The following is a 26,125-nucleotide window of genomic DNA, read 5'->3' on the forward strand; positions in this document are numbered from 1 at the left end:
CTGCAATAGAGCTTTTGCAAGGCTACTAGAAAAATATGGTGTTCTCTATAAGGTTTTCACACCTTACCACTTGCAAACGAGCGGGCAAGTGAAAGTGTCAAATAGGAAAATCAAAAGTGTCCTGACCAAGACAGAGAATGTGACTCGAACTGATTGGACAAGGAAGTTAGATGATGCATTATGGGCTTACCGCACAACATTTAAAACTCCAATTGGTATGTCTCCATACAGGTTGGTGTTTGGGAAAGCCTACCATCTTCCGTTGAAGCTTAAGCATAAAGACTTATGGGCATTGCGGTAGTTTAATTTGGATACGGAAATTGTGGGCACAAGTAGAGTTACAGAGTAACATGAACTCAAAGGGTTCTGGTTCTAGGCATTCGAGAGTACAAGATTGTATAGGGAAAGGATGAAGATGATGCACGATAAGAACATTCTAGATATGAACTTCAAAACCAGAGATTTGGTGTTGTTATACAACTCGAGATTGAGATTATTTCCGGATAAGCTAAAATCTAGATGGCCGGGGACATTTAGAGTTGCGCAAGTGTTCCCAAGTGGAGCTGTAGAAATTCAGTCCGAAGGTGGAACTAATAGGTTTAAAGTGAATGGTCAAAGGTTGAAACACTGCCTTGGAATGATTGAAGAAAAAAAAGAGAAAGATGTGATGTACTTGAAAGAGCCCCAATATATGAGCGAAATGGAATCCTGAAAGCATGCGTCGTGACACGATGTTAAATAAGGCGCTGCGTGGGAGGTAACCCACGACTTTAAGTCATTATTAGTGTTTTATTTCATGTTTTATGTTAAGGTAAATTAATTTTAGTTGTTTAGTTTAGTTTGTCTTGCGGGATTAATACACAAATGCAGAGTACATGGAGAAAATAAGGTCACCCTAGAAGGGATTAGCTTGAAAGTTTCACGAATTGTTGTAACTGTTAAAAAAAATAATAATAAAAAATCTGCTTAATAGTGTGCTAAGAGAATATAGCACAAGGATAACACAACAAGGTCTTCCCTTAACATTGTGCTAAGAGAGTATAGCACAACAAGAAGAAAAATGTTCTTCCTTTAACAGTGTGCTAAGAGAGTATAGCACAGGGATAACACGATAAGGCGAAGTTTTGTTTTCCTTAATAGTTTGTTAACAGATTATAGCACAGGTATAACATATCATGTAAGTAAATGTTTTTTCTTTAAAACTAAAAAAAAAACGCAACCTTCTCTCATATAAACCCTTCTCCTTAATTCCACTCCTCAATAATTAGAAAAGAACCCAACCCCTCGTTGCATACTCCCCTCTCTCTCCCCGATGCTCTCCCCTCTCTCCCCGATACTCTCCCCCACCGCTGCTGCTTCGACTAGTGCCCACCACCATTCGGAGACCTGGTAAGTGTCTCTCTCTCCTCTTCTCTTTTATTTCTCTCTCCTCTCTTCTCTTTTCTCTGTCTCCCTACTCTATTCCCCTTTCCCGCTGCCGCACAACTACCCTATCACCCCTAAAATTCTAGGGTTCACCGTTATTGGTCGAGCCCTAGCCCATATTCTTCTACCCCCATTCAACCACTCCATGTTGATAGTTTGGTGTAATATTTTCTAGCCCTAAGATAGAAATAGAAGAAGAAGAGGAGTTATGCTTTATTTGTGCTAAGTGGCTCGATGCATATATATATATAGTTTAACTTGGGATTGAAGTTGAATGGTGTTGCATAATTGTCGAGGACAATTCTCATCACTTTGGGAGGGCAGTACTCTCCATTAATTGCATAATGTGCAAGTTGTGAGTTAAGAACACCAATTGTTTGATAATTTGCCTCAACAACGAAATGGTAGTTTTCGCGAAGTCTAAGTAGCAAGCCATCTTTTAGAGGTTGTTATTTGTTAATTGGACTGGGTAAAGCTCTTTTAAGATTTTGTTGGCTTTCCACTAATGTGCATGTATTGTTAACTCGTTTGAGGTTGAGTGAAGTTTGAGTACTAAAAGTACTTGATCGATTTGTAATGCTACGACGCCACTCTGGCATGTTCGTAGATTATACAGAATGCTGCAACACCTTTGTGTGCTCACCTTGATTTTACTTCTTATAATTTTCTTATGCAGCTGGCACTATATATTTCTTGCTTAACAGGTAACATTATGGCAGCCAAACCAAAGGCAAAATCACAACCTTCATCCTCTGGGGCTGCACCTAAATTCAAGAAAAAGAATCAACTGTCTACAGAGAAAGAGGCAGTTGGACAACGGCAAACAAAGAAACAGAAGGTTCCTGCGCCACCACAGTTTGTTAATGATGAGGCAACAAATATTTTCGAAATGGTTAAGAGGAAGAAGTACTTGGCAGAAAGACCTGTAGTTGAAGAAAAATTAAAGAAGAGCTACAAGAGGATTTGGAAGGATTTAATAAAGATCAGTTAGTGGGGTCCATTGTTTAAGCTAGTAGGTGATGCCAACATCACAATGGTTCAAGAATTATATGCCAATTGGGTAAATTGGGAGAGCAGAGTATCAAAAGTGAGAGGGATTGACATTCACATAACTCCGAAGACCTTCAATGCATTTTTAGGACTCTACAACCCAGATGATGCCTTCAGTTGGGAAAAGAAGCGTGACTATGCTAGAATCAGAGAAGTTCTATGTGATGGAAACAAGTAGGCTAAGTGGAAGCGAAAGGGTCGGAGTCGACACCAAGTGCTATCGTACAAGTATTTGAACCAGAAGGCTAGAGTTTATCTGAACTTAATCTGTAACAGAATCTTACCATGCAAGCATATCAGTACTGTGTGGCGCACACGTGTGTTGTTGACCTATGCCCTTATGAAGGGAGTCACTATCAATGTGGGTGTCCTTATGTGCTTAGAGATGCAACAGACATAGAGGTGGTCAAGGTGTCATTTGTTTTATGCAAATACCCTGACCAAATACATGAAGAATAAGTTTAAATTGTCCAACCAAGGAGGCGATGTGAAGCAGCCAGTTGAGACTAAATTGGAAAACTACTCTACGGTGAGCGCCCCAGAAAAATCTATGAAGTTGAGTACTGACCAGAAATTTGATGTGATTATTGATAACTTCAAACAACTTTGGTCTGTAATTGCCTCTATAGTTAAGAATCCAATGAAAACTGATAGAGACTTCATGAAGTCTATACCATTTAGTGCTGAATCGAAGTTCGCACTAAACAATGATGAAGATAGTGATGTTTATCCATTTGAGGACGAAGTCACATTGAATAGTTCCCAGAACAAGTAGTAGAAAATACTTCTAATCAGTTATCTTGTGTTGCTTGAGAGAGAATACTTGATTAGATTGTTATTGAGCAATGCCACTTCCTAGTAAGTTAAGAGATTAATTACTTGGATTTAAAAGCGGGATTAGAGATAACAAAGCTTTGACATGATCTTTATGAGTTGTACGAATTGTCAGGTAGAGTAATTCGAGAGAATACTTCTAGTAAATTATTGTAATTGATAGAGAGATAATTGCGATAAACAAGAACTCATCATCTTTAGAGAGCGGTGCAGCGAGATGATAGCTAGCGTGTCAGGAATTAATCCGACAATTGGGGAAATCATAAACCCTAGACCTTTTTATCCTTGATTCAAACTCATTCTTGCTAGTTGATAGTTTTTATTGTTTTTTTGGTTTCTTAGTTAAGTAATTTTAGTTAATTCATAAATCAAGTCATAAACTCTAAAAGTTGTCTAAGCTTATCATTAGTGATACTGAAAAGTTATAGCAAATAGGTTGGTTCTCTGTGAGATTCGACTCCGGACTCTTGAACTGGATTATTTTTGCAGCAACCGCTTACTCATTTTTATAAGACATAGTAGGGCGTGATTAGTTCCATCCTAATTGTACCAAGAATTAGAGGGGCAGCCCGGTGCACTAAGCTCCCGCTATGCGCGAGGTCCAGGGAAGTGCCAATTTTTAATTGCTAAGTCGTGGTTGAAACCAGATTGGTGGATTAGGGAAAGGTCGTTTGATCCTTCCTTCTTGCATACAGTAAATACCTGATTGACGATTAAGGATTAGAGATTTCTGGTCAAGAGTATCGAGCGCATTCAGGGTAAAATAGATGCAATTTGCTTGGCATTCGTTGCCACTTCTTGCAGAAATTGAGAAGGAAGTGCTATTTTTTTTATACAAATATTGCTTGATCGCCCAAACATGTAACGGCTTCAAACTGTTTACTTGTTTTATAGATACTTTCATACGTTGGATTGTTAATTTAGTAGTACGATAGTCTTAATCATCTTCATACCGTGGATCTGTCCAGTCCCAAATTATAAGCAGCTCTTTCGTGATTGACTTAGCCAAATATACATATTTTACAACCTCACTATCATAAGCCTGAATATGATATAACTTCACCTCACAATAATCAACCTTGCGACTACGTGGTTGGTTTTGTCACCAATTCTCTTGTAGAAATCAAAGACGTCATCCTGACTTAAAAAACATTGCAGCCACTATGAGATTTTTGGTTAGATTATCTGAGATTGAAAATACTTGAATGCAAAGGACCATAGATGAGACATAATAATCATGCTCAATTAATTATGAGAAGGATGAGACTACTGTCATTAATGAAGGAAGTTTGACATCGATTTCTGAAATAGAATCGAAAAGAAACATGTCTGAATTATGATTAGGTCCAACTATAACAATCAACCAACTGTTAGAAGTGGAAAAACAATATGCCGCTCCTTAAGCTACTTTAGGGTATTTGCTCAAAATATGATTAGGTAGCTTAAAAGAGTAAAAACGGCCATCGGACAAGCTATAGAAATTGAATCCTATATGATCATTGTATTCACAATCTTTGAGTTGCAAAAGACGAGGGGCTTCGACAGCCGATTTTCCGTGGAGTTTTTTACACACTTGATCATTTTTTAACTATTATTTAAAAAAAAATATCATTTATTGTTTATTTCATAAAGAGCGCCTTTTTTTTTATTATTAGCATATTACAAAAATTAAGCCCAACATTCATCTTCTTTACTCCATTTTTTAAAATCTGATGCATATGTGAATGCCACCTAAATTCAAGATGTATTGATTTATACATCTTTTATACTTTGTATATCAAGTATCACTTTAATTTAAAATGTATTTTTATGTATATAATTTTTGTATATTTATTTGTGAAGTGCCATTCTATTTTAAGATGTATTTTTAATGTATATATATTTCAAATATATTTTATATGTCAAGTGCCATTTTAATTCAGGATGTATCTTTTATATATATATTTTTTGTATATTTATATGCCATCTTAATTAAATTTAAGATATTTCACATGTCTAAGTGTCATCTTAATTGAAGATGTATTTTTTATGTATATTTTGTATGTGTTAATTCAATATATATTATTTTATATACGTTTTATATATATGTTAACGTATATTATTATCGAAGTAAGATCTTTATGTAAAGAAAGAAAGAAAGAAGGAAGCGAAAAACTTAAGAAAGATAATTAAAAAGAAAACGAATGGAACAAATTTAGAAAATATATTGGCTTCGGTAGAAAATAAAATTAAGAAGATGAAGAAAAAGAAGGAAAACTAATAGATAAAGAGAAAAGAGGCATGATTTTTGTACAAAGAATTATTGACTTTCCATTCAAATTGCTTATGTTTAGAGATTAATAATTAATATTTCTATTTTAATGGAACTGTGTGCTACAAATATAAATATTTTTCCGCCACAACTGTAATATTGGATTTCATACTACGAATTTGTTATATTTCTTTTAAATTGTGATAGTTATGTAAAGTTCCCTTTTATGTGTGCAAATATCCACGCCATCTTTATGAATTCGGGCCACAGGTTACGAATCACTTAAAAATTTGTGGGGCCATCAGAAATGACCTAATGTATAATAGTCATCACTTCGACATGACTATTCCTCATTTTTTGGCCTATAAGGGCTATAAAACATGAATTCCGAATAATTTCTAATTTTTCGTGTGCTAATGTCCACGACATCTTCATTAATTTGGGCGACAGGCTCCGAATCGCCTAAAATTTTGTGAACCCATAAAAAAACGACCTAATAAATAATAGACATCGCTTTGCTAGGACAGTTCCTCAATTTTTGGCATTTTAGGGCCTTAAAAATAGGAATTCAGGATGTTTTTTGATTTTTCGTGTGCAAATGTCCGTGTCATCTTCATGAATTCATGCGACGGGCTTCGAATTGGCTAAAATTTAATGGGCCAATCAGAAACGACCTAATGAATAATAGGTATCGCTTTAAAAGTGCAGGAGGGGGAGTGAATTTGTAATTTTTCTTTTCTTTTGGAGGGTAGTTGACTAATTTTTTTTCTAGTCGACTAGATTCTTGATGCGAGAGATATTAAAAAAATACAGGAAAGTAAATAGCGGAAAATAAATGATACCAGATGTTTATATTGGTTCAGATTCAAATTTAATCTTACATCCAGTCCCCTTGGGTTGCAAGTGTGTTTTCTTTCAAGTATTTGAAGTTTCTTGATACAAGTATGTTGGTGTTGTTATATGCCAACAACTTCGTCACTATAATAGTTCTTTCTTTGCTTCTCAATACAATGCCTCACCAGTGATTTCTCTCTCTTTCTTCTCTCCCTAGTTACATAGTAAATCTAGAGTAGACTACAATGCTTGTTTGGAGTAGAACAAAAAGATTGATAGTGGTTTGATCAAAGTATCTCCTTTCTTTGCATCTCTTGTTGTATATATATGATTTGAACTCCAATCTTCTAGGCATGACAGATCCATAGATGGTGGGCAACCCAAGGGAATTGATCCTCAGAATCAATCAAGATTGGTTTCTTCCAAGAATAAGACAGAACTTCCTTTACTGATCCGTTGCTTTCGTGATTTTCTTTCCTCTGTGAGTCGTTGTGTTTGAATATTGTCTGTGATGTATGTGATTGATTATTCTGCGTAAATCTTCCAGATTTTGATGAGCCTTCCGTAAATAGCTGTATCCAAATATTTGTTTTCCATAAAGCTTGCAATCACATCATAGTTGATTCCTTGATTCTAGATCTTCACTGGAATCTTGACTTGCATAATCGATTCCTTGACTCTTGTTTCTAGATCTTCAATGAAATCTTGACTTCACCGTCATTGGTACTCTTCCATTTCTTCTGACTTCCTTCTTTGGTATTGTTTTCCTGCAAATAGAAGTAAGTTATTTTCCATCATTAAAATATATATCTAATACTCTCCTTTTTGATGATGACAAAATAACTTAATTCATTTTACTTCCCTGTTTATCTAGCCTTTAGTCGGCTCCCCCTCAACTTGCTGTCAGGTATTTTAAGTTGGCTCCCCCTTATTCTGTTTCCCATTAGTCGACTCTTGGTCAGTCATTCAACTGATCCTTCCTAGCAGTTGACACTAATTTCCTGCAAGTTAGTGGTACCTTATTCTCCCCCTTTGGCATCAATCAAAAAGAGAGCTATGCAATTTAACTACTAGCAGATAAGATTAGCATATAGTAAGTTTAATTACAGTCATCCAGATAGTATTCAAAAGCATGAAAGCAAAAATAAAATATCCAGAACATCAACAAAAAAAATGTCTAAGCAGCCAACACAGGTCATCGACGAAGAAAATAGGCAATGGTATTGTAGATAGCTTCTTTGAGATGATCAAAGCTTGCATTCATTGTGACTGAGATTCCATCAACATGATCCTACACTTCCTTAAAAGCTTTTACTGCCTTTTCTACAGTTTTTAGAACCATGACTCTCATCTTGGACACGTCACAACCTGTTTCCTTGGCAACTTCGTAAATATCGCCAACTGAGGACTGAGTGGTCAAGAGTAGCTCTTTGATGGTAGTCAACTTGTCATCAAGTGCAACTATCTTTGCAACCAATTCTAGATTGTTGACAGCAGCATGAGAAGTATCAACCTTTAACTTGGAGCAGGAGGGAATCACTTTGGCTTCAATTTCTTGCTTCTTTATCCAAGTACCATCCACAACAATATAACCGCTAACAAATGCTCTATTGTTATAACACTTGGAGACAGACACATAGGGATAAATTGAAAGAGGGATATTGAAGGCTTCGAGGAGGTGAGTGATAACCATTCTATAAGGGAGACTCGATGGATCTTAAGCATATTCAATCATAAAATTGATTACCCAGGAGGACAACTTTACTTTGTGCTTGGTGAGATGGTAATAGACTAAAAAGGTGTCTCTTTGAGATAAAGTAGTGTAGGATCCAATTATGGGAAAAATGGTGGTGGAAACAATGTGGGCAAAAATACGGGTTTCAAAATTGTTGTCACTAGGTCCTAATTGTTTTGGTAGAGGATCAGACAAGGAATCAACAAGACATTGCTTGGCTTGTTCAAACGACACTTCAAAATCTTCAGGCCAAGAATTCTTAAACAAAGCAGAGTAACCGGGACTTTTACACTTAAACAGAGAATCAACGGTAGAACAGTCTAGAATGATACGTTGACCCACCATGAGTGACTCAATTTTATCAAATTTTTGGGAACGAAGATTAGAATAAAACACACGAACAAGATCTTCATAGACCTTTGGAGGGGGTTAGAACAAACAAATTCTCCCATTCTTGTAAACTGAAGAAATCTTTTACCTTACAATTAAGGGCTTCCATCTCTTCCAGATTGATGATTATTCCATGAGCAATTGATTTTCCCTTGCAAGTGATGAACTTGTCTCTATTGGGTGAATCCCGGTAGTTCAACTCTGACTCTAGAGCATTGTCCAAGTCTGTCTTCACTTTATTTTGGGTGAAAGCTTCTACTCCTTCCATGGGGAAATTTCCTAGGGCCTTTTCGGTTCGAGAATCATCGAAGAGGTTTTCTTAAGAATATGAGAAACTCTTAGAGTGGTGAGAGCTAATGGTAACTGGTTCTGATGATTGAGATGGGGTTCTCCCTTTGGACCAGGTGCTTTTGCGAGTGGAGGCAGAAGGGTTTTTCGAAGCCTTAGACATTTAGGAGTTAGGGAGTAGATTACAAAGTGAGACCTCAAGGAATATGAGGACTTATAAAGATGAAGAAAGGCATGAAAAGGCGGGACGCCGTGACTGATGGGTGTAGTGAAAGGGAACCGACAAGACTGATTAATTCAGTTTCCTTCTCAATTTACCAAAAAAGGTGGAAGGAAGGTATACAAATGGAGGCACTTAATTAATTCAACAAGCAGTAATAATGAGATACACGGTACAAAAGGATTTTTTGCCAAAAATATTAAAACAAGCAATCTTTGAAAAGAACTGAAATTTTAAAGCCTTAATTTGGAAAAGTAATAATGTCAAGTAAATCCCTAAGGTTTTGAAATGTGTCCTCTAGAAGGAGCTTAGTGAAAATGTCAGCTAATTGATTTTCAGTACTAACAAATGATAATTCAATGTCACCTTTAAGAACATGGTCTCTAATAAAATGATGCTTGATATCTATATGTTTCCCCCTAGAATGATGCACTTGATTTTTTGATAGATAGATAGCACCAGAATTATCACAGAAAATTTTAATAGGCTTAAAAGATAGATCATAGTCACTTAGTTGGTAAGTCATCTAAAGTAGTTGAGCACAACATTGTACGATGATAATGTATTCAGCCTCAGTTGTAGATAATGCAACTGATCCTTTCTTCTTACTGTTCCAGGAGATGAGCGAATTTCTAAGTAGTTGACAAGTTCCACTTGTGCTTTTCCTATAATCTTTATCACTTGCAATATTTGTATCTCAAAAAACATTCAAGGTTAAAATTATTAAGGCGTGTATACTATAAATCATGTGAGGTAGTCCTAATGAGATATCTAATAATTTATTTCATTGCTGTTAGGTGAGACTCCTTGGAAGCTGCTTGGAACCTAGCATGTCTGCAGACACTAAATATTATGTTAGGACAACTAACAGTTAAGTAAAGTAGGGATCCAATCATTTCACAATATTTTGATTCATCCACTGATTTTCCTTCCCCATCCTTGTCAAGTGATGTAGCTGGACTCATGGGAGTTCCAAGTGCCTTTACATTGCTCATTCTAACTTTTTTTATCAGCTCCTTCATGTACTTTGTTTGACATATAAAGATACCTTCATCTGATTGATGAATTTGCAGTCCAAGAAAGAAAGTCAATTCTCCCATTGTGCTCATTTCGAACTAACTTTGCATGAGATGTGAGAATTCCTTGCATAGAGCAGGATTAACACTTCCAAATATAATATTATCAACATAAATTTGAATAATGAGATCACCCGAAGATGACCTTTTGATAAAGAGGGTAGTATCAATCTTACGTCTTGAGAAGCCATGACTAACCAAAAATGAGCTTAGTCTTTCATACCAAGCTCGAGGTGCTTGTTTTATCCCATAGAGAGCCTTAGCCAACTTAAATCATGGTAAGGAAATTGTGAATTCTCAAATCCAGGAGGTAGTTTAACATAGACTTCCTTATCAATAAATCATTTAAAAATGCACTTTTAACATCCATTTGAAATAATTTAAAACCTTTAAAGGAAGCATATGCGAGCAAGATACGAATTGATTCTAACCGAGCCACTGGAGCAAAGTTTCATCATAGTCGACTCCTTCCTGTTGAGAGTAGCCCTGAGCGACTAGCCTTGCTTTGTTTCGGAAAACTTTGCCTTCTTCATTCAGCTTGTTTCTGAATACCCATTTGGTTCCTATGATTGCTGTGTTTACTGGATTGGGTACCAATGTCCAAACTTGATTTTTGTCGAACTGATCAAGTTCTTCTTTCATTGCTTGTGCCCAATTTGATTCTTTCAAAGCTTCATCAACTTTCTTTGGTTCTATTTGAGATATGAGTGTAATGTTAGCCTTTTTCTTTAGATCTCCTTTTGTTTTTATTCCATAAGTTGGATTTCCTATGATAAACTTCTGAGGATATTCAGGTTCGCTTCTCCATTCATTTGGTACTACTTCAGTATGTTGATAGTCGACTCAGTTTGAGATTTAGCATGCTCGCTGATATGTTCATTAGTCTACTGTAGGATTTCATTTCCGCTGTCAGCAGATTCTTTTGGGTTGATCTATTCACTAATCTTGGATTGATTTTGACTGATCTCTTCATTACTTGCAAGAACTTGTTTCTCAGCCTTAGAGTTATTATCATCAAAGATAACATGAACTAATTCCTCTACACATAGAGTACACTTATTATAAATTCTAAAGGATCTACTATTATTAGAGTAACCGAATAATATACCTTCATCACTTCTTGGATCAAACTTACCAAGATTATCCTTACCATTATTGTGGATAAAACATTTGCTTCCAAATGGATAAAAGTATCTAATGTTAGGTCTATTACCGTTCCACAACTCATATGAAGTCTTCTTTAGAATAGGTACCTGTTAAGAATATGACATGCTGTACTGACTGCTTCTGCCCATAAGTAGTTTGGTAGGGAGTGCTCCAGTATCATGGTTCTAGCCATATCCTGCAAGGTTCTATTTTTACGTTCAACCACTCCATTTTGCTGTGGTGACCTTGGTGCTGAGAAATTATGAGTGTATCCTTGGTCATTACAGAATTCCTCAACTAACCTGCTTTCAAATTCTCCTCCATGATCACTCTGAATAGTTGAGATGAGGTACCCCTTTTCTCTTTATATCTTTTTACAGAAGGTCTCAAATTTCTTTAGAGCTTCATCTTTGTGAGTTAGAAATATTACCCATATAAAACGTGAGTAGTCATCAACAATAATAAAAACATGCATTTTCTCTCCAATACTTGCAGTTCTAGTAGGTCCAAACAAATCCATATGCAATAGCTGAAGAGGTTTGGATGTGGAAACAATATCCTTGGGTTTGAAAGAGTTTCTAGTTTGCTTACCAAGCTGTCTGGCATCACATACATGATTTCTAGAGCAGTTGAGCTTAGGAAGACCAATGACTAATTCATGCTTGGATAGTTTTTCAATCAAATGCATGGTGGCATGACCAAGCTTTTTGTGCCAAAGCCAAGGACCATCAATGATTGATGCTAGACAGATATGACTTTCCATATTATCAATGCAATCTAAAATGTAGACATTTCCATACCTCTTTCCTGGAAGGATGATTTTACCTTATTCGTCTTCATTAACACACCCAGTTTTCTTGAATTTCACTTCATATCCAGAATCGCATAGTTGACTGATGCTTACCAGATTGTAGTTTAGCCCATCTACATGATATACTTCAATGATAGCATATTTATTGTTAAAAGGAACAATTCTGGTACCGACAATTTTGCCTTTGAGTCATCACCAAGCTTAACGTTTCCTCCATTAATTTTGGTGACTTCTTTGAAGATATTTTTGTCGCCCGTCATGTGGATGGGACACGCATTGTTAAGATACCATTTTCCTTTTTGACTTTTCTTGTGGTGTTCCTGTAAAGAAAGATTATTACCTTGTTTTATGTACCCAAGCTTGCTTGGGTCCTTATTGATTAGTTCTACTAGGATCAGGGCTATTTTTTGGTTTCCAAATCTATCCTGAAACATTAGATTTACGAAATCTACAAAAGGAATATTTATGTCCAGCCTTGTTACAGTAATGCCACATAGGGGTTGATCTAGTTTTTGATCTACCACTGGTATTAGTACTTGTGGACTCAGTTCTAACAGGTCTTTTATCAGTTGACTTGTAAGTCACTTAGTTAGACTTGGCATAATTGTGACTGGTGGAAATGCGCATGCCATTAAGTTGCAATTGCAATTCCTGAACCGCATCTTGAAGAATGTCTCTTTCGATTTCACAGACTTTAAGTTTGAGTTTCCAGTTCTTCTTTTCCCTATTGGGTCTCTTTAATTCATTCAGCATTTCTTGAGACTCTTTTAGGGTAAGATCAAGAATGCCCTACAATTTGTTACATCTATCACAGTTATATGGTCTTACCTCATTTGTTTCACCTCGTACTATGAAGCAATTTTCATTATCTTCTTTACAATCATCGTCTGATACATCTTCATCAGTCCACCAAACAGAATATTTGTTCATATCATTTTCTAAAATAGTCATGAAGTACATGTTTGCTATTTCTTAATGTTCTGAGCTATCTTCATCGCTCCAGATTCTGCATTATTTGTTTTTATTGAACCCTCTGGAGACTTTTCTTTTAAGATCAGGGAATTCAGCTTGAATATGGCCATACCTTCCACATTCAAAACATTTTTCATCATTTTTGTCTTGTTCGTTATATTGTCATGTTCGACTAGATGACATCTTTCCCTTTTTTGTGTTTCTATATCTTCAGATCAATCCATCCATATTTCTTGAAACCATGGCAATTTCTTCTTTAAGAGCTTCTGCGTCGTCATCAATATCGTTATCAGGTCCTTCTGTTGTAGTTTTGAAGGCAACTATTTTTTTCTTCTCTTGAGGATATTGAGATGGATGTGCAGGCATACCAGGTTAGATAGGATAAGAAATGAGGTTATTCATGATAAGGTGGGTGTGACCCCTATTGAGGACAAGATGCGGGAAATGTGACTTAGGTGGTTTGGTCATGTGAAGAGGAGGAGCACAGACGCCCCGATGAGGAAGTGTGAGAGGTTGACAATGGAGGGCCTACAGAGAGGTAGAGGTAGGCCAAAAAAGAGGTGGGGAGAGGTGATTAGGCAAGACATGGGGCAACTTCAGCTGACCGAGGAACATGACCCTTGATAGAAAGGTATAGAGGTCGAAGATTAAGGTAGTAGAGTAGGTAGTCTAGACTGTTTATAACAGTAGTATTGGCACGCAGTCTCACTTTCTATTGCTAGTAGGGTTTTTATGACTAGCCTTGTTTTCCTTTCATTATTGATCACCTTACTATCTTGTTGTTTTTATTCTGCTTTTATATGAATTTTTGGTACTGTCCCTTGTTGTCTATATTTTCATTAATGTGATGCTTATGCTTTACTGAACCGAGGGTCTATTGGAAACAATCTCTCTATCCTCACAAGGTAAAGGTAAGATCTTCGTACACACCACCCTCCCCAGACCTCACGGTGTGGGATAATAATGGGTATGTTATTGTTGTTGTTGTTGTTGTTGTTATTTTCTTCTTCTCTTCATGGCTCGTTTTCTTGAGATGTGTTTTCTCAAATGCTATAAGATATCCTCGTAGTTCATCATAAGACAGTTTGCCTAAATCTTGAGATTCAAGTGCAACTACTTTTGTCTGCCATGTGGTAGGCAAACTTCTTAGGATTTTTCGAACTTGTTCACCACTTGAGTAAGGTTTACCAAAGGCTTTCAGATCGCCAATGATTTTGCTGAATCGTGCAAACATTTCTTCAATGGATTCACCTTCTGGAAGAGTTCATAGTCGTGTACCAACAAATTTATCTGTGTTACTTTCACTTTGCTAGTTCCTTCATAGGTGACTTCCAGTTTGTCCCACATTTCCTTGGCGGTATCACAACTTGAAATTTTCTTATATTCTTCTCCACTTATAGCATTATAGAGCAAGTTTCGTGCCTTAGCGTTAACTTGAACACCAACCATTTTCTCTTCAGAGTAGTCATATATATCTTCAGGATCAACAAGTGGTTTTCTTATTGGTGGAAGTGGATAGTTTCCCTTTTTGATAATACGCCATATATTGACATCATAAGACTTTACATAAATTTCCATGCGCACCTTCCAATAAGAAAAGTGTTGTCCATTGAAATATGGTGGCCTTACTTGCGAGGTCCCTTCTTGAAAGAGTGCACTAGCAGTTACTTGAGTAGACATGATCTTTTCTCACTTGTTGTTAAGCAAATATATAAGACCTGCTCTGATACCAATTGAAAGTTCAACAGGGGGTGAATTGTAATTTTTCTTTTCTTTTGCAGGGTAGTTGACTAATTTTCTTTCTAGTTGACTAGATTATTGATACGAGAGACATAAACAAAAATACCGAAAACTAATTAGCAAAATGTAAATGACACCGGATGTTTATGCTGGTTCGGATTCAAAGTCCCTTTGTGTTGCAACGATATTCTCTTTCAAGTATTTGAAGTTTCTTGATACAAGTATGTTGGTGTTGTTATATGCCAACAACTTCATCACTATAATAGTTCTTTCCTTGCTTCTCGATACAATGCCTCACCGATGATTTTTCTCTCTTTCTTCTCTTCCTAGTTACACAGTAAATCTAGAGTAGATTACAATGCTTGTTTGAACTAGAACAAAAAGATTGATAGTGGTTCGATCAAAGTATCTCCTTCCTTTGCATCTCTTGTTGTATATATATGATTTGAACTACGATATTCTAGGCATGACAGATCCATAGATGGTGGGCAACCTAAGGGAATTGATCCTCAGAATCACTCAAGACTAATTTTTTTTGCTTCTAGATCTTCACTAGAATCTTGACTTGCATAATTCATTTCTTGATTCTTGCTTCTAGATCTTCACTGAAATGTTGACTTCTCCGTTATTGGTACTCTTCCATTTCTTCTAACTTCCTTCTTTGGAAATATTTTCCTTCAAATAGAAGTAAGTTATTTTTCATCATTAAAACATACATCTAACACGCTTCACCATGATTGTTCCTCATTTTTTGGCATTTTAGGGCCATAAAATAGGAATACCGAACGATTTCTAATTTTTTATGTACTAATATCCATTCCATCTTTATGAATTCGGGTGACTGACTCTGAATCGCCTAAAATTTTGTAGGCCTATCAGAAATGACCTAATAAATAATACTCATTGTTTTGTTATGACCTTTCCTCACTTTTTAGCGTTTTAGGGCCATAAAATAGGAATTCATGATGATTTCTAATTTTTTGTGTGCTAATTTCCATGCTATCTTCATGATAGTGGGTGACGGGCTTCGAATCACCTAAAATTTTATGTGCCAATCAGAAATGACCTAATGAATAGTAGACATTGTTTCGCCATGACCGTTTCTTGCCTTTTGCCATTTTAGGGCCATAGTCTATGAATTCATGACGATTTTAATTTTTTGTGTGCTAATGTCCACGCCATCTTTACTAATAAATTAAAATGGATTGAGTATTAGTTGATTAGATATAGATGAATGAATATTATTAACCTTCTAAAGTAGAACAATGTCAAAACACTACATATAATAAATAAGGTAATCTTTGTAGATAGTCGCCTGGATAAAATAAAAAAACAAAACAGGGACTCTGCCAATTACGTTGTGATTCATCCGCAGATTCAATATTCAGTCTAAATATGAAATAAATGCATCCCAACAGAACACCCCAAAACCACAGCTCTCACGTGTAGCAAGATTTTAATTCTACTCCCCATATAAAGCACTCATTCAATTAAGGGTGGCAAAAGAGCCGGGCCGGGCTCGGGACCGCGGGCTAAGTGAGCTAAACAGGCTAAGTGGGTTAAACGGGCTGGGACCGTTAGGCCCATTAGAGGTGGTGGGCCGGTTCTTAGCTAGGAACCGTTAGGACCGGGCCCGTTTGGCCCGCCAAGAGACCTGGATCGGACCGGTCCCTTAGCGGGCCCAATGAATTTTGTTTTAAAAAAAAATAGTCGTTTGGCTTTTGAAAAAAGAGCTGTTGGGGGTTTAAAAAATAGTCGTTGGCTATTTAAAAATTAGCCATTTAATCCCCCCCCCCCCCCAACTTAATTTTAACCCCAAACTTTTTATTATTACATTTGTTTCCTATTTTTTACTATAAATAGCCCCTCATTCTTTTATTACAAAATCAATATCTATCTATCAAAATCTCTCTCTAATTTTCTTTTATACTTGCTACAATTGTTTACTTTATAAAATAAATTAGTGAAAAAATTGTGAGGTTGCTATTATTACTTACTTTATTCCAAAAAATAGCCAAAAAATATTGAGGTTGTTACAATTTTTGAAACAATTGTGAAGTTGGTGAATTGTAGTCTTCAAGTCTTCGACGGTAATCAATTTTCAACAAGTTGTTCGTCAATTCGGTAAATTCGCTCCAACTCTTAAGTCTTAATTATTATAGTTTTGTTTGTTTTATTTATTTGCTATTACTTAATTAATTAAGATGTCTTCCTTAAGAAATATTTTTGGTAAAAATAAGAATAAGAGAAAATCTAATACTGGCGAATCTAGTGGTACTGTTGTTCCTCCTCCCCTGCCCCCGGCTCCCCGAACCAAACCCCATACCTGTCCTACACCTGCTATTCTTGATACTGATAATAGTTTATTACAATTTAGTGACACTGAATTTTGCTATAATATTACACACGGTGAACATTTAGACCATGAATTGATTAATGCTCTTTATTCTAATAATTATAATACTATTGATGAAAATGATGATGAGGAAATTGATCTTGACGAAACTTAACCGGACGATGATGCACCTACTAGTCATGTTCCTGATGTTGACACAACTTGTGATGACCCTGGTAATCCAAGTGATGACCCATCTGATACTCCCGTTACTCCCGTATACTTAGAGAATATTTTAAAAGATGTGATGATTGTGGCCTAAGAGAAAGAAAGATTCCTAAACTTGGTCCAACTAGATAGAATTACATGTATGAAAGTATGGTTGTTGCATATGAATATAGAAACCCAATAAACTCAACGTTTAATGCACATGTAAGTGATGATGACGATTACCTTACGAATTGGGATTGGCTAATATTAAAATACTTGTTGATGTTTTAGAAAAATTTCATATTGCTACAAAAGAATTTTCTGGGCAATATTATCTTATTATTTCTAATTGTTTAGTTTATATTACAGTACTTGCAAATTTGTTTGCTCATTTTTTACAGGGTGGGAAAATTTATCAACTTGCTATTGATTCCATGAAAAAAAGTTTAAAAAATATTTTTTCCCTATTCCCCCTAGTTATGGTATTGCTGCTTCGTTAAATCCTTGTATGAAATTAGGAGGTCCTCAATTTTGATATGAAACTATTTATAATGGTTTAGCACTTGAAGATGATGAGTTGCCTAAACTTCCGGAAGCAATAGCCTTAATTAGAACAAATGCTGAAACTATTTATATTGCTTATCAAGTTGCATTAAATCATGCTAGACCAAGTGTTCCAACTTCTTCTTCTTCTTCTTCTTCTTCTTCTTCTTCTTCTTCTTCTGATTCTCAATCTTATAAAAGAACTGCGGGAGTAAGAGGACTTAGTGTTTGGGCGGGGTTTAGGGGTTCTTTTGGTTCTACTAGTAATAATTTTCCACAACTAAATGAGCTTGAAGTTTATTTATCGTAGCAACTTGAGGAAGTGAATCCCCACGACATCTTTAATATTTTGCAATGGTGGAAGGATAAAAAAAATACTTTTCGGTTCTTTCAAGGATGGCCCGAGACATTTTAACTATTCAATCTTCAACTGTGGGATCAGAGAGCTCTTTCAGTCAAGCAAGACTTCAAATCGGTGATAATAGAGCATCTATGAGGGAGAGATTGGAAATATGAGTACCTTTCTGAGATTGGATCCGTTCGTAAAAAAGAATTTTTGGACTTGCTGAATCACAACCAGAGATAGACGAATCTTACGAAGAAATTCTAGCTGAACTTGCCAAGGATGATGCTCCTCCCGACAATGGAAGCGGCAATGATCAATCTACTTTTCCTCCACTACCAACGGAACTTCCTCCGAACTTTGAAGGACTTATGAAGTTTGTAAGAGATAACATGTAACTTGTATGAACAAAAAATAGTATGTATTATGTAACTTGTATTTTGCCACATCTTGATTAGATCCTTTTTCTTCTCATTGGTGGTATTAACATCTTGTTGTGCTCATTCCATAGGGGGAGAGGGGACACTAAGAAAGATATTACCATATATTTTTATTGCTATAATAAAATTATAAGGCATTGCTTTGAATATATTTTTATAATATTTTTGTCTTTAAATTTGAATTAAAAAATTAGGTAACAATTAGATATTTTTTTAAAACATATTTTTGTCTATAATTTTTATTTAATTTTTAAAAAATATTACTGCTTAGTCGTTGGGCCCGTTTAGCCCGATGGGACCGCGGGCCCGACCCGTTTAGCCCGGAATCATGAGTTTGTGGGCCCGGTCCCTGGCCGGTTCCTACAAAAATTATATTTAGCCCGGGACCGTTTAGCCCATTTATTTAAGGTCCAAGACCGCGGCCCACGAGACCGGCCCGTTTAGGGGCCGACCCGACCCACTTGCCATCCCTACTTTCAATTAATGACGGGACCAAATAAACGGTATGGGACGATATTTAGCCGGGACGTTAGCGGGACGGGCCCCAAACGGGATGAAACGGTAGGCCCATCCCATCCCGCTAACAAATGGGATGGGACAGGACGGGACGAGATGGTTTCGTGGGCCTTAAGTGGGCCGTTTGTTTATTTTAAAAATAATTATTTAAGAATTAAGTTTGGCAACGGCTAATTTTTTGACAATGACTAAGTTTTTAAAGTTTGCAACGACTAATGTTTTGCCTTATTTAATAAACTTAAAACTTAATAAATTATAAGAAAATTAGGAAAGTATGTAAAGAATTATAAAATACTAAAACAAAAGGCTTGTAATGAAATATTTTAGTAATTATAATAGAGTTATAATTTATTTAATATAATTTTAAGCCATTAAGTAACTAAGTAAGAGTGTAAGACAATTCATAAAAAAATTCAAGGCGTAGAGCCTTTTATTTTATTAATAGAACTTTCAAATTTCTCATACAAATATAATTCTTTTGAAGAGTACCTAATCTACACAGCCACCTTCTAGGAAGAGTTTTGTTTGAATTAGGCCTCATAGTAGCCAATTACAAATTATCATACTAATATTTGTAAGCTCCAATATAGCTTCGTTATAACTTATCTATAATTTCTCTCGGACATTGTTATGGAATTGGCAATGTTGATTTATGTTCCTTGAGTTCCATGTCGTCATCGCTCAGAGTGCTAAGTATCTCATTGTATTCTTATTCTCTATTGGTTAATTTTTCAAAACCAAGATTTCTTCTTTTTGAATTAATCCAATCTCGGAATAAAACGGAAATCTCTAGGCTGTCCTCCACTAATGAATTTCTATGATCTCCAATTTAAAATCTTGCCTCGCTAAAAGCACTCTCCGATGCTACTGATGATGCTTGAATAGCCAGGATATCTCGGGCCATTATTGAATGTGTTGGAAAAACCTTGCTACGCTCCCTCCACCATGCCAAAAGTTGCAATATATGCTCCAGTATGTTTTGAATCAACAAATTTATAACCAATAATACGTTTTTGCATGTTCAAGTGATGGAGGTAGGGATGTTTTTTTTGGGGGGGGGGGGGGAAGGCAAATATGACCGTTTATAGCCGTTTTTGGCCGTTGGGAACGGCTAAATTTGCAATGGAGGCCGTTTCCCAACGGCTATATTTCAGAAATTTGTTTTAAAAAAAAACACGCGAGACAGACGGGACGGGACAGAAACGGGATAAATGGGACGTAATGGGCATCTCGTCCCATCCCGTGTACCGTTTAACATGGGGCCATCCCGTTTAGATTTAAGTGGGCCGGGACGGGATCAGGACAGGACAGCCCGTCCTGTTGGACAGCCTTACTTTCAATACACAATCGTGTGTATCTAGCTATGTCTTGATCTACAAAAAGCTAAATGTTTACAGTAGCTATTTGGCAATTGTCCATCCAACTTACACAGAGTATCTAGCTTTGCCTCAACAATAAATTGGATCTACTTAACAAAGAAGTCGTAAAACGCCAATGGAATCAGTCTAAGTACTTAATTTTTGCTTTTGCTGATGCCCGCGGATAGTTTATCAGTTCCTTCAAACGTTGATTACAGCTTGTGGCATTTTTGTTCTGGATCTGTTAAATGATCATCCTCTCAAGTTTTGGAGTATTGGAAAGGATGACTTCTATTAAACACATTTCAATACATGAACACTTGAATTTCCTTAACCTCACTGTTCTAATCATGCTCAGAGATTCACTCACTTGGTATAGTGCCTCCGACAAATAAGAAAGAAATTCCGTTGTGTGACGCACTGTCTCAGCAACCTAAAGAAAGAATCATATATTATTAAGTCAAGGGTGTTCAAGATCTAATATATGTGTATAAAAATAATATTTGAGCTATTACACAATTATAAATTTCTGGCCAAGGGTCCGCTCTTGAGCCTATGTGGCTCCACCGCTGCACTTATTAGTCACGAAATGTCTTACCTTCACAACTTCATCTATGTCAAGTTCAAAAAGGTTGGGAGAACTCCGCAGTAGGCAAAGTGCACTAGAAATACGTTTAACAGAAATCTTCAAGTCATAAATTTTCAGGCTTTGGAGTTTTAGTGATACATCAAGACTATCTAGCACAGGAAACGACCGTAAGTTCTGAAAAAAGCACAAAAAAATGAAGTCACATAATTCGTATACCAAAAAAACTGCAAATCAAAAACAAGTAAAATCATTTTCTAACCTTTAGGGAAGATCCATCCAAGCAAAGGTGCTTAATCCTTTCTAAGATTGGGTTCACATTAAAACAGTCAAATGTTACTGTACAGCTGCTCAGGATAGCAAGTTCACAAGTTTTCGAGAAACTATATTAACACATTCAACATCAACACAAAATCTTAACTCCAAAGTATCAAGCTGGCCTAATACGAAAGCTCTCGTCTGATCCTACATGACCATCAAGTGTAGAATGTTCCAACTGAAGGCTAACAAGATTAGAGAATTGGGTATCTTCAGGCAGCTTAAAGATACATCTCGAGAGCTTCAAATGTATCAACGTTGCACAAGTAAATATGCTATAAGGCAATGCATATTTCTCACTGTTGGCTACATCTAGAGTCAACTTCTCGATACCATGATTCGAGACAAAGATGATGCACTGATCGACATCTGACTGTGACAGTTCGTGTAACTTTGAGATAAGATGAAATCCTAGAATAGGTCCAATATGTTGCATGAGAATCTTATGAATTATGCTTGCAGGCGAAGCCCCAACAATATTAGATACATAACAAAAAAACAGGGAGTCAAACACAAGGTGTGGCTGTGTGGACCATAACTTGTTCCATTGCTTCGATAAGATGCTAGTTCTCGCTGCATATTTTGTTGAATTTTGACAAGATTAATGTGAACTAATGTGAACATTTGAAACCTCATTTTAGGAAGAAATTGGTAGATGCATTTTTTATGCATTTACATTGCATGTTCGCACTTAATATGATGTCATGCATGACATTATTAAGGCCATTTCCCTTTTATAAATAACAAGAGTTTTGTTCATTTGAAATCATCTCTCACTTGTCTTCTTATCTCCTAAGCCATTTGAATCTTCTTTCTAGTATTTCACTTGTATTTTTGGAGTGAAATAAATTTGAGTTGATTGTGTCCGAGGACTAGGCAAAAATCAAATTTTGCCGAACTTCGTTAATTTTTAGTGTTCATTTTATTATTGTCTCATTTACTATTTATTAGTTACATTTAAATATAGTAGTCGTGATTTAATCACTCTCTATATATTTGGCTTCCGCAACAATTGGTATCAGAGCCAAGGTTCTATCTTAGTATGCTCTGTGTTTGAAGCATAGTTTGAACTTCCACATCAGAAAATAATTACTTTGGTGTTCTGTACTGTCAGCAACTAAATAGTATCTGTAGCAAAAATAAGAGATAATAAAAATGAAGAGTCCACATCGGGTATTAGTAATACGTCGTTGGCATCTCCACTTATGACAATAATTATGTCAAATGCGAAATTTGCAGTTGAATTTTTTGATGGGTCAGGATATTTCGGGATGTGGCAAGTTGGGGTTCTTGATGTCCTTTTTCAACAAGGCCTAGATATTGCCATTGAAGAAAATAAACCAGACAATATCGGAGAACGAGATTGGAAGATTATCAACCGCGTTGCTTGTGGTACCATTCAATCTTACCTCGCAAGAGAATAAAAGTATCCATACACAAAAGAAACTTCTGCAAGTAAATTGTGGAATGCATTGGAGGATAAATTCTTGAAGAAAAACAGTCAAAATAAACTTTACATAAAAAAAAGACTGTTGCGCTTCACATATGTTCCTGGTACTACAATGAATGATCACACCACCAGCTTTAATAAGTTGGCGACAAATTTGCAGAATATGAACGTAACTTTTAGTGATGGAGATATGGACTTAATGTTATTAGGTTCACTTCCCGATGAGTACGAGCATCTCAAAACTACTCGACTTCATGGGAATGATGAAGTGTCTCTCAAGGAAGTTTGTTCTGCCTTGTACAACTATGAACAAAGAAAGAGAGAAAAACAAAAGAATGGAGAAGGAGAAGCACTGGCCGTGAGAGGCCGTTCTCAAAATCATATGAGAACGAAGAAAGGAAGATCCAAGTCAAGATCTAGACCCAGCAAAGATGAATGCGCCTTTTGCCGAGAAAAGGGGCACTGGAAGAAAGACTGTCCAAAGTTGAAAAACAAGGCCAAACCTAACAATGGGAAGGTTGTCATGGATTCAAATGTAGCTGATTGTGACGACTCTGATTTCTCACTAGCTACAACTGAGCCATTCAAACAATCTGACATATGTCTGATGCATTCAACTTGTAGCTATCTTATGTGTCTCAACAAGGACTAGTTCGTTGATTTTCAAGAAGGAGAATGTGGAGTTATTCACACCGCAAATAACAATCCTCTTACCGCATATGGTATTGGCTTAATCCGATTAAGGAACCATGATAGATTGATCAGAACATTAACAGATGTTCGATACGTACCGAAATTGAAGAAAAAATCTCATTTTTGTAGGAGCCCTATAGTCAAAGGGGCTCAAAGTCGTTGCAGAAAATGGGGTAATGAGAATATGCTCTGGTGCACTAGTGGTAATGAAGGTAATTCGACGAAATAATAAGATGTACCACTATCGCGGTAGTACAGTTATTGGGACAGCAACAGTGATATCCAGTGATGACAAGGAGGCAGAAGCAACCAAGCTATGACACATACGCTTGGGACATGCTGGAGGAAAATCCTTGAAACTTTTATCAGATCAAGGATTGTTAAAAGGAGTAAAGACTTGCAATTTGGAGTTTTGTGAGCATTGTGTCAAGGGGAAGCATACAAGGGTTAAATTTGGAACAACAATCCATAATACTAAAGGTATTTTGGATTATGTTCACTCTGATGTTGGGGTGCTTCCAAAACACCTTCATTAGGTGAGAAACACTATTTTGGAACCTTTATTGATGACTTTTCCCGGAGAGTATGAGTGTATACTATGAAAACCAAAGATGAGGTACTGGGAATTTTTCTCAAATGGAAGGCGATAATAGAGACTCAAACAGGCAGAAAGATAAAGTGTCTTCGCACAGATAACGATGGAGAATACAAAAATGACCTTTACAATAAGATTTGTGAAGATTATGGCATTTTGAGATATTTCACCGTCAGAAATACACCACAACAGAATGGAGTGGCAGAACGCATGAACCGAACTTTGCTGGAAATGATTCGGTGTATGTTGTCCAATACTGGCTTGGGCAAAGAATTTTGGGCTGAGGCAATAACATATACATGCCACCTCATTAATCATCTACCATCTTCCTCTATTGGTGGCAAGGCACCATTTGAAAAATGGTATGGAAAACCTGCTGAAGATTATAGTTTTTTACACGTGTTTGACTCAATTGCATACTATCATGTGAAAGAGTCAAACTTAGATCCGAGGGCAAAAAAAACTATATTTATGTGGATTACTTCTGGAGTCAAAGGATACCGATTATGGTGTCCAGAGACAAAAAAAATTATATTCAGCAGAGATGTTACCTTTGATGAATCTGCCATAATAGATAAGGAGACAATTGAAAATGTCAAACAAACTGATGGTACTTCAAAGCAAGTGGAGTTTGAGGGAAAATTAATTTTTCCAACACAGGGAAAAAAAATGAGGAAACGATAGAAGATTTTCAATGGAAGAAGAGTCAGTGGAAGGGGAGATTCCAACTCAGGAACCCCAATAACAACTTGAATCAATAGCAATTAGCAAGCCAAAAAGAACAATAAAGAAACATGTTCGTCTCATAGAGATGGTGGCTTGTGCAACCTCAATTGTAGCTGATGGTGTTCCTACCACTTATAAAGATGCAGTCCAAAGTTCAGTAGAAGATAAGTGGAGGATTACCATGAATGAAGAAATACAGTCCCTTAATCAGAATTGCACATGAAAATTGGTCAATCTCCCGAAGGGCAAGAAAGTAATTGGGTGCAAATGGGTATTTGCAAAAAAAGAAGGATTTTCTAACCAAGAAGATGTTCGCTACAAAGTACGATTAGTGGCCAAAGGGTACTCTCAAAAGGAGGGAATTGATTACAATGAGGTATTTTCTCCAGTCGTGAAATACTCCTCCATTAGAGTTTTGTTGGCTTTGGTAACATAGTTGAATTTGGAACTAGTTCATTTAGATGTAAAAATTACATTTTTACATGAAGACTTGGAAGAGGAAATCTATATGACTCAGCCAGAAGGATTCAAAATTATTAAAAAGGAAATTATGGTGTGCAAACTTGAAAAATCGTTGTACGGATTGAAACATTCTTCTAGACAATGGTACAAACGATTTGACAAGTTTTTGTTGCGGCAGAAGTACAGAAGAAGCAAATACGATCATTGTGTGTATTTGTGCAAGCTTGAAGATGGATCCTTCATATATCTTCTCCTATACGTTGATGATATATTGATAGCTTTCAAAAGTCAAGAGGAAATTGAGAAGTTGGAGATTCAACTAAGAAAGGAGTTTGAGATGAAGGATTTAGGTGAGGCGAAGAAAATTCTTGGCATGGAGATAAAAAGAGATAGACATTCAACGAAACTCTATCTATCTCAGAAAGAATACTTGAAGAAAGTAATAGATCGATTTGGCATGAATGAGAATACGAAGTCGGTTAACACTCCTCTTGCTCCTCACTTTAAGCTTAGTGCTGCTATGTCGTCGAAGAATGAATCTAAACGAGAGTATATGTCAAGAGTGCTATATGCGAATGCCGTTGGTAGCTTGATGTATGTAATGGTTTGCACAAGACCTGATATTTCACATGCTATCAGAGTTGTAAGCAGGTATATGCATGATCCAGGAAAGGAGCATTGACAAGCTGTGAAATAGATTCTACGGTATATTTGTAATACTGTAGATGTTGGATTGATTTTTGAGAAGGAAGATAGTCAATATTTGGTTGGATATTGT

General features: G+C 36.3%; 3 protein-coding genes and 1 long non-coding RNA gene across 4 annotated transcripts; 1 reads left to right on the plus strand and 3 right to left on the minus strand.

Annotated features, from left to right (window-relative positions):
* The first annotated feature begins 1,263 nt into the window (after window positions 1-1,263).
* Window positions 1,264-3,288, plus strand: LOC104101632 (uncharacterized). Its single transcript, XR_687519.2, has 2 exons — window positions 1,264-1,389; window positions 2,130-3,288. It is a non-coding gene; the product is annotated as an uncharacterized lncRNA (long non-coding RNA).
* A 6,518-nt stretch (window positions 3,289-9,806) lies between these two features.
* Window positions 9,807-10,127, minus strand: LOC138900445 (uncharacterized mitochondrial protein AtMg00810-like). Its single transcript, XM_070187189.1, has one exon. It carries the CDS (start codon window positions 10,125-10,127, stop codon window positions 9,807-9,809), a length of 321 nt encoding a protein of 106 aa, XP_070043290.1.
* Window positions 10,128-14,229: 4,102 nt separating this feature from the next.
* On the minus strand, window positions 14,230-14,712 carry LOC117278065 (uncharacterized). The gene has a single exon (XM_033657484.1). It carries the CDS (start codon window positions 14,710-14,712, stop codon window positions 14,230-14,232), a length of 483 nt encoding a protein of 160 aa, XP_033513375.1.
* Window positions 14,713-20,516: 5,804 nt separating this feature from the next.
* LOC138900446 (F-box/FBD/LRR-repeat protein At1g13570-like) lies at window positions 20,517-21,857 on the minus strand. The gene is made up of 5 exons (XM_070187190.1): window positions 21,544-21,857; window positions 21,366-21,450; window positions 21,116-21,280; window positions 20,888-20,950; window positions 20,517-20,624 (listed from the first exon to the last, which is right to left on the minus strand). Exons 1-5 carry the CDS (start codon window positions 21,855-21,857, stop codon window positions 20,517-20,519), a joined length of 735 nt encoding a protein of 244 aa, XP_070043291.1.
* Window positions 21,858-26,125: the final 4,268 nt, after the last annotated feature.

This window comes from Nicotiana tomentosiformis, chromosome 10 (assembly GCF_000390325.3).
Source record: "Nicotiana tomentosiformis chromosome 10, ASM39032v3, whole genome shotgun sequence".
NCBI classification, from domain to species: Eukaryota; Viridiplantae; Streptophyta; class Magnoliopsida; order Solanales; family Solanaceae; genus Nicotiana; species Nicotiana tomentosiformis.